Source organism: Sciurus vulgaris, assembly GCF_902686455.1.
Source record: "Sciurus vulgaris genome assembly, chromosome: 11".
NCBI lineage: Eukaryota > Metazoa > Chordata > Mammalia > Rodentia > Sciuridae > Sciurus > Sciurus vulgaris.
Window position 1 is genome coordinate 89,584,509 of NC_136472.1, and position 14,353 is coordinate 89,598,861.

Below are 14,353 nucleotides of genomic sequence, written 5' to 3' on the forward strand. Positions count from 1 at the left end.
TCCCCCTCAACACACACACACACACACACACACACACAACTTGTATTGACTACTTATTTGTTTACCACTGGAGGTTCACAAATTTATTAAATGGACTTTCCCAGCACTCCTAGAATAATTAGCATGATAAATAGAGGTACCTATCCATTCTGGGCTGTATAGAAATGTGGGTACAGATGTGGCCTCAGTGTTCTACCCTCCTCCCAACTTCCTCCCATCTTTTTCTCATGCGGATTTTTGGGTTCAATTATCATCGTTAGCATCTTGAACCAAAATGCTGACTTGTGTTAACAAAATGAAAACAGATTTGAATTTTAATGCCAAATGTGCTCATTAAATTCTAGCTACCACAAAGCATCACATTTGAACAGAACTTCAAGAGATACATGTCAGAAGATGGCTCCTGATGAACTTCAGGAACTTAAGTTGTCTGACACCAGCTTAAACAAATAGAGACCAAATTATGCTCTGGAGTCCCCATGAGGGAAGCCAGAGGAGAGGGCACCAGAACAAACCATAAGCTGTGCTGATAGTCCATTATTTAAAGTTTCCATTGATTTTCAAAAGTCTGATTTAGAAATATATCAAAAATGAGAGAATGGACTCCCGATGAGACCATCAGAGTTTAAAGCCAATGTGTTCATGAGAGTGATAGCAGAACCAGATGTCTTAGTTGCCAATTTTATTCAGAACTGGAACCTAGAGTTCCCAGTGAAATCAGTGAGGCATTATGAAGCATTACCATGGGTGAGGTCCTTACCAGACAGATGAGTGAGACAGTGACCACACCTTCAAACAGCAGGAACAGGTGCTGTCATAGGGTGCTCAGGGTACTGAGAGCAGTACTGCAGACCTGGAGGCGATACTACCTGAGTGAGGCCTGAAAGGATGCCTAGAATGAGGCAGGTGCCCAGGATGAAGTGTTCCATGCCGAGGAGCATGACAGCGAAAGTGTGAAGTGAGAAACACCGTGCAATTCAATGCATAGGTCAATGCAAGGACACACGTGACAACCCATACGTGTTGAGCCATGACCAGGTTCATGCTATGTTTCACATGTACATAATTACATCGAACCTTTGCTGTAACCCAATAGGTTAGGTGTCATTAACTTCAAAAATTAAGGAATCCAAGACTTGGCAAGGTCAATTAACTTGCTCAAGGTCACAGAGCTAATAAATGGCTGAACCAGGATTCCTACCTGACCATTTTACTCAAAGCATTTCTTAGCCATTATATTTTACTACCTCCGTGAATATTTGGAAGGAACTTGGAAGCTACTTAGTCCAGTCTCCTACCCACTACAGACATCCTGTTTGCTGTGTCCCTGACATAGAAATTCAGTTGACAGGTAAATGGAGCTATTTACAGGTGACCATGCTAATATTCTTTAAGCTCAATAAAATTATATAACGATGGCATCTATGAGATAGTAAGACACTTAAAACCTAACTTTGATGAGTTTTTTTGAAAAGGAAAAAAATTTGAGATTGAGTTTACTCCTAGGGTAGGGTTTGTTAATGCTAATTATCTGAAGACAGAGCCAACGGACCTTATCCCAGTGGTTTTGAATAATCCTAAGTGTTATCTCTGCATCTTAAAAAGGTTCCCTATGAAGTAGAAAGTTTCTATTTTTCATTCATAAGAGATCTGTCTCTACAGATCCCTTTTCTCCAGCACACATGAGACCAAAGTTGCCAGAGAGATTTGACATTGCTTCTCAGTGTGAATAGTCCTTGTATATTCCATCCATGCACAATGACCTGCAGGGAGTATGTCTAAAATGAAGCTGCATTCACCCTTTAGTGAAATCACACAGAAAAGATGGCTGAATCAAGCAAACAGCATTCTGAGAGAGTCTTTGCTTCTGGGCACACACAAGAGACCACTTCAAAGCTGAAACCTGGGGAGAACATGTTTAAAACTTCTTGTTTAAAAGGGAAGCTCGTTGACTTATCAGGACATAGCATCTTGGCAAAGCAAGTGGGTTCAGGGTGTGGTGGTATGTTTACCGTTAGTTATTGGATTCTTCAATGTAATGAAGCAGCGACATAAATCAAGAGGATAAGTCAGCTCAAAGTGGCAGCGTAATAATCATAGCTAGAAACTGATGTATTTGCTGACAGTGTAGACTTAATTCTGGGGTCTCTGGGAATGCTGAGGAGATGAGAGAAGAGTCATAAATATGGTAGTGAGACCCTTCCAAAACCTCTAGAGGACCACCCTTCTCCTTTCATGTTCCAAAGCACTGAAGTTCCTGCTTCCGTTAATCATCTGTTGTCAACGCCATAGAAAGTGACCTAAATTTCCACCTGAGCACACCTACAGAAGGCAGAAAATCTTCTTTGGGAGAACAGCCACACTGTGTGTACAGGTCTCTGGTGGAGGGACCAGGTGTGAATACCTGCACTGGTGAGATGGAGAAGGCGGTGCAGACACACAGCTGCATGCACCCTGTGCATTGCTGAATAGAAAGCTCCAGGCCCTATTTATGCCTCCAATACACACAGCATTGTCTATCATCTATCATCTTATGCATCAAGAATCTTGCCCAAAAGGGACAGCATGTAACAGATTACACCTGAGTTCAGGTTCCTGCCAAGTTGTTAATTGAATTAGTGTCTCAATCTTGAGACATTGTTTAACAATTTTTTGATATTTAAAAGTTGCTTTCACATACCCTAGCCCACTTAATTTTCACAGTGCTATGAAGAATCATTATCCTGAGTTTTCTCTAAAAGAAATCAAGATCCAGAAAAGTCAAGCAAATTATTCAAGTCCTCACAGTGAATAAATCACATTACTATACAGGGCCAAAATCCAGGTCTGCAGCTTGCCAATGCAGTCAGTACCCTTTCTGATCACACTACCCCACCTTCCCAAGGGGACGGGAAATGGAAACAGAGCTTATTCCACCTGCTTTATGTTGTGACAGAAACTAAAAACGTCTGGTCCTGCCCTTGCATACAACAAATGGTGTCAGCTGGTTTGATAAAGTGGGAGCCTCCCTTCATGCTCACTCTGGCACCAAATTGATGGATGCCTGGAGATGCAGAGTATGCAGGTCTGCAAGCCCCCACTCCCCAAGCTGTCACTGCACACAGCACAAGTTCATTAAACCTGGATTATCTAATGATAGTTAATAAGATAAACTTCTCCCCAGAAGCCAAAAGGAGTTGACACCATTCTCTTAACTGGTACTCAGGAGCTGATGAGGCACTTTCTGCCAGCAGAGAGAGGGTCTTTAAGGCTCTTAACAATAATAGGTATACACACTTCCCTGAAAAGGGGATACGTCAACATGTGATTTCTAAAAACAAGTTAACCCATTATCACTGACTTAAAGTGTACTGGATTTTATGTAGCTAGATAACTTCGGGCTTTGACTAGAAAGAGGCTTATTATACCAAAAGTGTCCCCAGGACCCAAACCTGGGTTCATCTGAGGCACTAAGACACATGATATTTTTCAGGTTTGGCATCCAAAGGTCAAGTTCCTCTGATAATTTGTATTTCAGAATGGACCTAATTTCTTAGATAGTTTGCAGAGAGGAAAGTACTGCAGCATTTTCTATGGAGAATATTTAGTTTTGAGGAATCTGTTTTTCAATACCTTTGTAAGTATTTACTGGGAATAGACTGCACATGATCACATCTGTCTCCAGCTAAGGAGGGTACTGCATGTGCTTGACCTGCAGGTTCTAATCTGCCTCATACTTCCCTGATCCACAGAGTGAGCCAGGAAGCAGAGCATCCTGACAGCAGCAGCTGGATGGAATGTTTATGGCCCAGCATGTTGCAGGCTAGGACTTGGAAGGAGGCCACAGAGGATTTTTAAAGCATCAAGAGACACATTTCTTACCAAAAACTGTCCCCTTGATGCTAAAGAAACCATGAAAACAAAAAGAAAGAAAAAGAACCTATCAAAGACAATGGCTGTTGGAATGCTGGAATGACTATGTTATTATATATCTAATATTCACATTAATGTTGTTAACTTTAGAATGCACTTGTTGCAATATTTATATTATTGTTTTTAATGTATCCTCCAGCTACATTTTTCATAGTGGAGATGTGCTCTAGTGTACTCCATTAATTAGTGACTGTGATTATATGGCACAAGAAAGTTAGAATAAAAGTTATATGCAGTGGCACACACCTGTAATCCCAGCAACTCCACCCAGGAGGCTGAGGCAGGAGGATCATAAGTTCCAGGTCAGCCCTTGGCAACTTAGAGAGACCTTGTGTGAAAATAAAAAGTATAAATGAGAAAGGGCTGGGAATGTAGCTCACTCTAAACTACCCTGGGGGTTCTATCCCGAGAGAGAGAGAGAGAGAGAGAGAGAGAGAGAGAGAGAGAGAGAGAGAGAGAGAGAAGGAAAGAAAGGAGGGAGGGAGGGAGGGAGGGGGAAAAGGAAATTAGAATAAAAGGAGCTGGGAGTTTCAGATTCAGTTGGTGGTTGAAGTGGCTTTGTGCTTTATCCCAAAATAGGAGATATGGATAATAAGGTAAGAGGCCCTGTACTAATTATCAGGGAAGACTGATGGTAAAAGAAAAAACCATTGAATAATCCCCCACAGTATAATCAGAAATGAGTTTTAAAACTTAATGCTACCATTTTATTTGAATTTTTGATAACCCAGTAGTAACATGACTTTTTCTGACTTTCCATGACACATGTTCCTATATGTAGGAAATATATTGCTTGCCTCATAAAGTTATTAAAATTAAAGATCCTAGAACAGTGCCTGGAATAAAAACATACTCTCAAAAAGCATTATGTAATATTGAAATTCTATTAATTTTTCAAGAATAGGAAGTCTTTTAAATTCCCCAAATGAATATGATTTTCCTCTCTTGAACCTTTCTGGCATCTTTTGCCATTTAATGTTTTTGAGAAATTTGTAAATATGTGTGATTTTTTTTCCAGTGAAATATTAAATTTCTTGAAAATAGGGGAAAAAAAGCCAAAATGTAATAAAAAATAGAAGTTCCCAAATGCCAAATTTGCTCCAAAATACGGTATTTAGGTTGTGGTATATACACTCACAGATGTTTTAGTTTGTTTTCTTTTTAAAACTTTACCATAATTTCTACAAGGAATTTAACTTTGCCATCACAGGTCTGAAGTTATCTAGCCCTTTTTTAATTATTTGAAACAGAGCCTTTTGAACTAGATTTTCGATAATGTAATGTTTCTTAACAAAGCAGTCATTTCATAAGATCAGAACAGACTATAAATGTAATATGTAAAGTTGTATCTCAAGAAACATAGAAACTTATAGAAAAGATATCCTTAGACTATCTTTCTTTCTTTATAATAGAAAGAAAAAAGATGTTCATGGAACATGAACAACTTATAATCATAAACTACTAATAATCTGAAGGTAATATCCTGACAATCTAGGAGTTATATTTTTTATTTTCTTAGTACTGGGACTTGGAAATTGAAGGGCCCAGAACATGGTAGGCAAGTGTTCTACCATTAAACTACATTCCAAGCCCCAGTGACACGTATTTAATGGCTTTTTGGTGTGATTTGAGTACATTGTCACCTTCATGTGTCTGAGGTTAACATTGGGCTCAGGTTGCATTTTTGAGCATATACTAACTCCTGGTGAATATTTAGGAGTAATCTGGAGGCTGCAGGCAGCCAGAGATTAAAAATAAATAAATAAATAAACCACACAAATGAGGCAGCAGAGAGTCAGCAGGGAAAGTAGTGAACATACTGTGAACAAACATCCCATATGCATAACGTAAAGCCACCAACCATGGCTGGCAGGTTTCTGTTACTCAAACCCAAGTTAAGACTTTCCCTTTCTTTGTGAAGACTCCTGCTGTTGCCCCAGGAGATGTTTCTCCTCTGGTGCTTCCATTGCACCCATATACCTCTATCAAAACAGTTGTCTTACCATATAGTATTCTGTGTTTGCATGTTGGCATCATTTCCTTCCATCTTTATATGCCCAGGTCTATCACTTCCTTGGCCTTGAATAGCTATTTTATTGAATCAGTATTTTAATTTTTTAATTGAATGAATATGCCAAACATTGTTAAAAACTGGTTATCAAAACATTTTTAAATGGGCCATGAGATGGTTAAACAACTATTTACGTTCCTTGAATATTAATCAGCACATGACAGGAATAAAGATTTGGGGAAAGAAAATTAGAAGATGTATTTCAGGGCAGTTGGATCTTGTAGAACCATTTGTAGAGATCATTCTCAATTTTCAGTTAGAAATGCCTTCATCTTCTAGACTTCATAAGCTGGATCAGTGCCAAGAGTGACTTATATGATGGAACTATAAACCAGTGGAAAACAGGATTTATGAATTCTGAGTTTGCTTGTGCTACTTATATTGCTTCTCTTGAGGATTATAGTTTTTAAAATGTTTGTGTGCAGTTAGCATTACACTTATGCTTTCTTCTAAGAAATGACTGTATCCTGAAACACTGCTTAATGACAAGGAGAGCCATTATGGAAAGGAGCCTGATGACTGGCCAGCTCTCCCAGGGGACAGATTACCTGATCTCAGGGCTATTCTCAGTTCACAGGGAAGGGGCAATCCTTTAGGCCACAGCTAACCCATTTAGGAAATAACCATTTCAGTCATAGGTTATTTTTAATTTGAGTCTCCTTTCCTATCGTCCTTTTACCATTTACACTCTTGCCAGGTTGAAAGGGGCCTAATTACACTTGAAATATCTAGGTCCTTTGAAAAGAACTCTTCCCTCAGTGAACCCCTATCTACCCTCAACACAGTTCTGACCTAACTCGCTTGGGTCCTGAATTCTGCTTTAATCAGTTAATCTGCTCTCCAGGATTTCCCTTCTGAAGGATTAACCTTTCATCTTACTGTGCTGTGAACATCGAACAGGTAGAAAGAAAGGCTTTCTTTGCCAAGGATAATACTACTATTTTTGATAGCTGGTAGGGCATGCTTCCAGCTAATCAATAAAATAGCATGTAGCAGAAGGGATTAGGGAACACTGTGAGTTGTGCTTTCACAATTGAGAATTAGGCATAATTTTCTTTAGAAACATCTTGCCCCCACTGCCCTGAAATCAACAGCTAACATCTTCTGTGGTCTACCCTCAAGTTTTTAGGGCAGAGACAGGCTGTAGAAGAAATCTAAACACAAGTGACATGCAAATGGCTGCTAAGATGCAGGAACCCCACTCTAATCAATATGAGCAGAAACTTTGCTCAGTTATCTTTCTTCAGCTGAGCTCGGTCTGAGTGCGCATGAGCATACTTTAGTCCTAAAGGAGGAGAACCTCCATCTCCAATTGATTTTTTTTTTTTTTTTTTTTTTTTTTTTTTGAGACAGGGTCTCACTCTCTTACCCAGGTTAGACTCAAACTCCTGGGTTCAAGTGATTGCCTCACCTCAGCCTCCAGGTGTGCCCAGTTTCTCTTTATGCTTTGCATTTTACCTGCTTCAGTCTGGCAGTGAGTTTTAGGCAGACGTAGGTGAAGTCTATTTGGGTGCCTCTGCTTCTGGATAACCTCTTTATTACTAGGCTCAGAACTTGTAGCAGTCAGCTCTTGATCCATTCCCGTGCTCCCTAAAATGTTGGGTGAATCCTTTTGTGTACTGATCATGCCTGTTCCCACTTTGCCACAGGAGGACTGTGCCCAGGGTCCAACGATCCTTGTGTGGAGAAGCCGTGTCCAGGCGACATGCAGTGTGTCGGTTATGAAGCCAGCAGGAGACCATTCCTTTGCCAGTGTCCACCAGGGAAGCTTGGAGAGTGCTCAGGTGCAGAGGGTCATGGAATGACAAGGCTCTATTTTCCATACTTCTGAAACACTTGCCCTGGAGTAAATCACATGCCCAGGCCTCTCCAGGAGACATTTCTGTGCTCATGAAGCATTTTCCTTCAGGATGGAACATAGTTTAACAGCCAATCTCACATTTACTTGGGACTTAGCACAGCAGCAGACTATACTAAAGAAAATTGAAAAGACTGAACTCCTTATGTAAAAGGGAGACCATGACATGTATTCTCAGTCATGTCACATGACTGTGAAGGATATAAAATTATGGAAAATAGAAGCCTATTGGTTGGGCAGAGTCAGAGTATCTGTGGCACAGTTTTTGATGTTCAAAAGGCTGTACAAATTCATAGCCACAAATAGATGAACAGGAAGTAGAACTAAGCTGATCCTGTTGACCATGCATAGAGTAACCCCAACACAGAACACCTAAATAAGCCAGTTCTTCCTGGAAATGTACAACCAAATTCATGTTCCAGAGAGAAGAGGTACTTACCTCTGCATCTTAAAGAGAAAGATAAAAATCAGTATTTAGATGGTTTTAATTCAAATGATTCTTTTCTTCATTCAGTTTCAGTATTTCTTTTGATTCACATATTATCTACCACTTCTTTCCTCTAAAAAGAGTATTATTCATTTTGGATACCAATACCAATTTTGGTATCCAAGAAATATTTATTTGATCATAATAGTAATTATAGGGAAATAAAAAATAATTATGTCTAGCATGTGTATGACACTTTTCTAAGCACTGGGTTTTAGAAATTCTGTCTTTGCAAAGAGAAGCGTTGTTCATAAAAATGGAAGCCAAAGTTCTTTTACAGTTGATTTTAAGAATGGAGGTACCCATAAAGCAAAGGGACAACCAAAACACTTGCACAAGTCAACTAAGTCTCATACTTAAAAGAAAAGCATGCTTCTCTTACCCCAGCACTTGTGTCATGCACTTAGCAGATGGATATGCAGGTGACCATAAAACCAAGCCTTATAACTTCTGATGTCACTTTTGGCAAAACTCCTTTCTCTTTTCTAGGTAGAAACCTTTGTCCCTGATTATCAACCACCTGGTATATTTCCACATTTCCAGCTTTCACCCCAGCAAGGCAACTTTTCAGCCATTACTTTCCTTGTTATAACATGAAGTTGAGGATAATTAAAAAAAGATGGCGAGCTCAGAATTGGACAATGGGGACTTGGACTAAAGACTCTGGGAGGGAAAGCCTTGAAATCAACAGCCAGAAAATAGAATTGTAACTATACGTGAATATCCTTCCTATCAGTTACCTTTTTTCAACATTAGTACAAATGACATAAATTGGCTATTGGACATTAGGATACTGGAGGAATTATGGATATTATTTTAAAATGGTTTGTAATCTTTGTTTCACAGAATTGAAAGTTCTTAATTGCATAAGTGAAAGGAATTGAGGGAGTCATGAAGTGGCATCTTAATGCTACTTTTTGCAAGTGGGAGTTGGGAATTTAGTGACACTGAGAAAATTTTGTAGAACTTACCAAGTTGCCCTTGGTGCAAGATAACTAAGATTTTTTGGCACCAGACTGGTTAATAATTTATTTTTTACTGAAATTAGAGTGTGACATGAAATGAAGAACCAGTTTTTAGTCAAAACTGCTTTCTCCTTGATGCCTTCATTAATTTCTCATGGTCTTTAACCAACTTGCTGGACAGTTGTTGGGTAATTTTGTGTATCCTGCTTGTTTCTGGATGTTAAAAGAACATGTCTTCTTGTAATGGTCTTTTCAGGGCACACTTCTCTCAGTTTTGCTGGGAATAGTTACATCAAATACCGACTTTCTGAAAATAGTAAGGAAGAGGACTTCAAACTAGCTCTGCGCCTGCGAACCCTGCAAAGCAATGGGATTATAATGTACACCAGAGCAAATCCCTGCATCATTCTGAAGGTGCGTAAAATGGAATATCTTTTCCTATGGTCAGTTTTTAGGTGAGCACTTTGGCTTTGGGTTGGGGACTGCTGAAATTTTTTTTTTTTTTTTTTTTTTTGGTATTTGAATTAGAAAACCAGAGCAGACTTCAGGGCAAAGGAGAACAGCAGCAGGACTGGGAAGTGTGCCAACGGCCCATTTCCTTTTGAGTATCCTTCAAAATTGGCTCTCGGTAGACTGGGGCATCTCCCTCTAGGGTGAATTCAAGTACTGGCCTCCTTTGAGCTGTAACTACTCAACAGTTTATGAGAACATGTGCCCTCATCAATTCCATGCCAGGTGGTCTTTAAAGGATTGTCTGTCTCCTCTTCCACCACAGGGGTCTGTCCCCACTGACTTCTGAAGGCAACTTCTCTTCTTGCTTAGTGGGGAAGTTGGAAATCAGATAAATAAGATTCCACTTATCCTATCATGACCAAAGTAAACCAATTGTTAAATCATTCCCCGGCTTCAAAAACCCTGTTAAGGCACGCAGATTTCCTTTAGAGCAAATCAGGCATTTGCATTCAGCTCAGGGCATCTAGTACTTTCATGAGAACAAGAACAAAAATGCCAACAGTTTTATGTGCTTCATTTGAAAAAAAAATAAAGTTAACATCGTTATACACTATCATCCCCATTTGATGAAGAAGAGGACAGCAGTTTAGAGAGGTTATGTTATTTACCCAGGTTTGCACAGCTAAATGGCAAGACCTGAACCCACACTTTAGGGTCTCTCGCTTCATGTCTTTTATCTTCATGACACCTCTTCCTCTTGCCACTGAAACTCATTTTATCAGAGGTCACATTCTGTGCAGCTGTAGACCAGATTCAGCCTTCTAGCATGAGGAGAAGGGAGATTCAATGCTGTTCTCGATAGGTTGCTATACCAGGCCATTGTAAGTGCTTTCCAGAAACTCTCGGAGCCTGTCCAGTAGAAAACACCCATCTTAGAGGAATGTTGGAAATCTTTCCCCCACCAAGATTTGGACTTAACTAGGAGTACAAAGGGCCTTATAGCATCTATTCTTTGATTGTTCAATATGTCATATCCAAGTTGATTGGGTGGCCCAGTATTTAATTCTGAAGGTAGATGAAGAAGGAGAGAAATATGGAGCATATTAAATGCCAGTGGCTCCTCCTAACTATCTTACAGACCAAAACCTACCTACTTCTGGTAGTCCCAGTATTACAGGGTGGCCAGAGTAAGTGAGCCAAGAGTTGGAGTTTAAAAGTTGGATATTTTTGTGGAGAATCTCCCACTATCCTTATTTATTCAACACAGAGAATAATTTTAGCTCTGGAGTGGAAAGGAAAATTTTAGAAGAAAGTAAAAGAAGCACTATAGATGTACAGTTTTAGAGAAAATATTCAAATCAAATATTTCTGGTAGAAAAAGAGAAATTTGAAAATCTAAGCCCTGTTTTTATTCACTCCTGGCTCCTATAGCAGCCTGCCTTAGGTCAGTAGATAATTTTCTAAATAATCCTGACAGTCGAGTTTTTGTGTAATTGCTGGGAAGGTCCCCACCCATTCTGAGCTTCTATCTCTCAGTGACTCTCCCTAGTCTCATTATGGTCCCCTCTCTTCCTCCAAGCTCTAACCAGGGTTGTGGGTTATAGAACAACCCTATGAGACTGATCCCTTCTATTAGCAAATCTCTATAGGGCACTAAATTTGAGAGAGAACAAAATCTGTGAACCTGAATGGCTTGATTCTAAAATGGAGCTTGTCATTTGACACTTCACTGACAAATGTCTGCAATGTGCAGATCCCTAAAGATGGAAAGGAAAAATAATTAAACCTTTTGGGCAGCTCCAGCTTCTAAGGTATATTGTATTTCAAGAAACAAGCATGTTTGTGAAAGTTGTGTAAACTGAACCTCTATAAATGGAATTGCAATAAACTAGGGATGGTTGGTATTTGAAGGGAGCCTTCCATTAATCCCTTTGTGATGTGAATCATCACTCCTACTCTGTCTGTTCTGTAAGTTTGCTTTTCATATGTTGGGTTTGACCAAAGTAGGACACAGCTGTACTGAACTATTACAGATACCCTCCCACAGTCACCAGCAATATCCACTTAGGGGATTTGAATCTGTTTGCTTAACATTTGCAGCCTCATGCAAGACTTAATTTCATTGGCTTTAGGTACAGTATGTGCCTTGTACAACAAGTAAGCGGAAATGCTTTGTTTAAACTGCACCTCTTCACTGTTTATACTTCCCCAGTCAGAGTACATTCTCTAAAAACATACTTAACATAATCAGTGGAGTGAAGGGCACTCCTTAAAGATAAGTAAAAAACTTAATGAAGACCTCAAGAAATGAAAATATTCATGGACAGAAGAGTTACTGTCTCTTGGCAATAATAAAAGGCACTCATTCTCCACCAATCCTTAATACCATGTCTTCCGAACGACAGTTCAGGCTTACTGTAAACACCCAAATACAATAAAATCAAAGCACCATTAAGATGAAAATAAAAGCTAAGAGTCAACCACTGAAGCAGGGAAGGGAGGAATATCATTATTAAAAACTCTAGGTTCAGGGGAACTACTTTGATTCAACATAAATCATGACTCTGAGTTTCCTGGAAGCCAAAGGAATCAAAGGAATAGTGGGATAGATTCTGTGACTCTCCTCATACCTATAAAAGAAATATGTTAGACCATCAGCAGAGATGTACAGAGAAATTGCCAAGAGAGCACAAGGAAACCTTGACTGTTAATCTAGAAATATCAAGTGTTTACCTTTTAGGAAAGTTAAAGGTGATACTTTGCTTCATTCTGATAATTTTGAGAGATGGCTATTTTGAGACCAAAACAAAGATAGGGAAAGTTTATTTAGTTTGTAAAACTGCCAACTTGTTATGGCCAGATCCTCCCAGCATAGACCAAGAGGTACCAAGGAAGAAGCTTCCCACCAAACTCAAGAGTTCCAAGGTCTATACAAGAGAGTCAATCAGTAGTGAATTAACTTATAATAATTACATTGTATAATAACAACAAAATACCTAACAGTTTACAAAGTACTTTCACATACATGTATTTTTGATTCTCATTTCCCTTTCTGGTGGGTTTGAATGTCTATATTGCCTTAGAGGGATTTGATGACTTGCTCAAGGCATATCTAGTCAATAGTGGGTCTAGGGATGTGACAAAGACAAGCAGGTTGAAAGTACTCAGAAATTACCAAAATAAGAGATTCCAGAGGCTGGGATGATCACTCATCCATTAATTTATTTCTTCAGATCATACTTCTGAGTGCTTACCCTGGATCAGGTAGCCGTTAATACGACTACCTTGAAAATAGATTTTTAAAAAGTTCATTTTCTAAATATATTTAATGAACCTCTTATAAGATCCACAATTGTACTTCGTTTGCTACAGTCTTGCACAAAGATCTGCTGTCGTAAGACTTTGTGCCATAATTATAATTTTTACTCAAAATCCTACTTTTCCACAAAAGTAGCTGATTTCTCATCTTCCAACCAGAAGCCACACCAGTAGTGTACTAAAGCACATCACTAATTTCAAACAATTGCAAGGATCTAAATACTTTATATTAGGGCAGTACTTTCTGAATGATGCATTTACCTAGCTCAAGCACATCATTTCAGTATTATTGTTATAGACTATTCTGGCAGTTTTATGCACACCTCAATTTTTATTTAAATAGCTTGCCCTCTGATTTGAGAAAGTTTCATCCTTTGAAACAAAAGATCCTTTAAAACCAGGTAGACACTATTCTAAAGAAAAGAAAAACTAAATATGATCAGAGCATATTTTTCCAGTGTGAGTGGTCTCAAACATGAAAAGAACAAAGTGTTCTTTCCTCTCCCTGGCATAATATGCACAGAAATAGCAAAAGGTTATTAACTTTTCACAAGGTAACTTTTGGCATCAGCTTCTAGGTTGTCATATAAACAAGGCTGATAGTCTATACTAGAACTATGAAGATCCAAATGATTTTTCTTTGTAAAAAGGTGAGGATCATGTAAGCATCTGGCTTCTTTCATTTAGCAACATTACTGCAGTTATTTTTTTTCAACAGGAAAAAAAGGAAACTTAATCATGTTCAGTGTTCATATGGGATAATTTTATTCCTTAATTACAGAACTTTGAACTGTGTGAGTACATTCAGTCATGTTGGTTCTTCTGGGTGAATTTGTAACTAGTTATTAATTCAAAGGGTCTGGGTGGGGGTAGGAAAGGGGAATGGACCAAATAATATACTAATTGAACATTCTTTTATAAAAACTTACATGAATTGCAACAACCATCAGATTTTCCATGATAAGACTAGGGATAGCGTACTGTAGCCACAGGACAAACCAGCAGATGGGCTATGGCAGAAAAAAGTAGTCTCCAAAGTCACATTTGATCATTTTATTACTTACATTGAAATATAAATATGGATATGATCCAGTAGCCGTCACTGAGCAAGTATTCTGGTATGATTTACAATATCCATTCGGTCCATTTTGCGAACGACGACAACAACAAGGCAAAAGCAGTTGTGTAAGATATATGTGAAAGCTCTCTGAAAAGAAAATATATAATACAATATATTATATATTATATATATTATATATAATATATATTATATATATTGAGATATAATA

General features: G+C 38.7%; 1 protein-coding gene across 5 annotated transcripts in view; it reads left to right on the plus strand.

The window, feature by feature from the left end:
* Positions 1–14,353, plus strand: part of FAT3 (FAT atypical cadherin 3) — a 621,727-nt gene that overhangs the window by 578,012 nt on the left and 29,362 nt on the right. For all 5 annotated transcript variants that reach the window (XM_079105519.1, XM_079105517.1, XM_079105518.1 and 2 more), the window contains 2 exons: positions 7,633–7,767; positions 9,550–9,707. In XM_079105519.1, the coding sequence (XP_078961645.1) occupies positions 7,633–7,767; positions 9,550–9,707 (293 nt within the window). The remainder of the gene's footprint in view (positions 1–7,632; positions 7,768–9,549; positions 9,708–14,353) is intronic.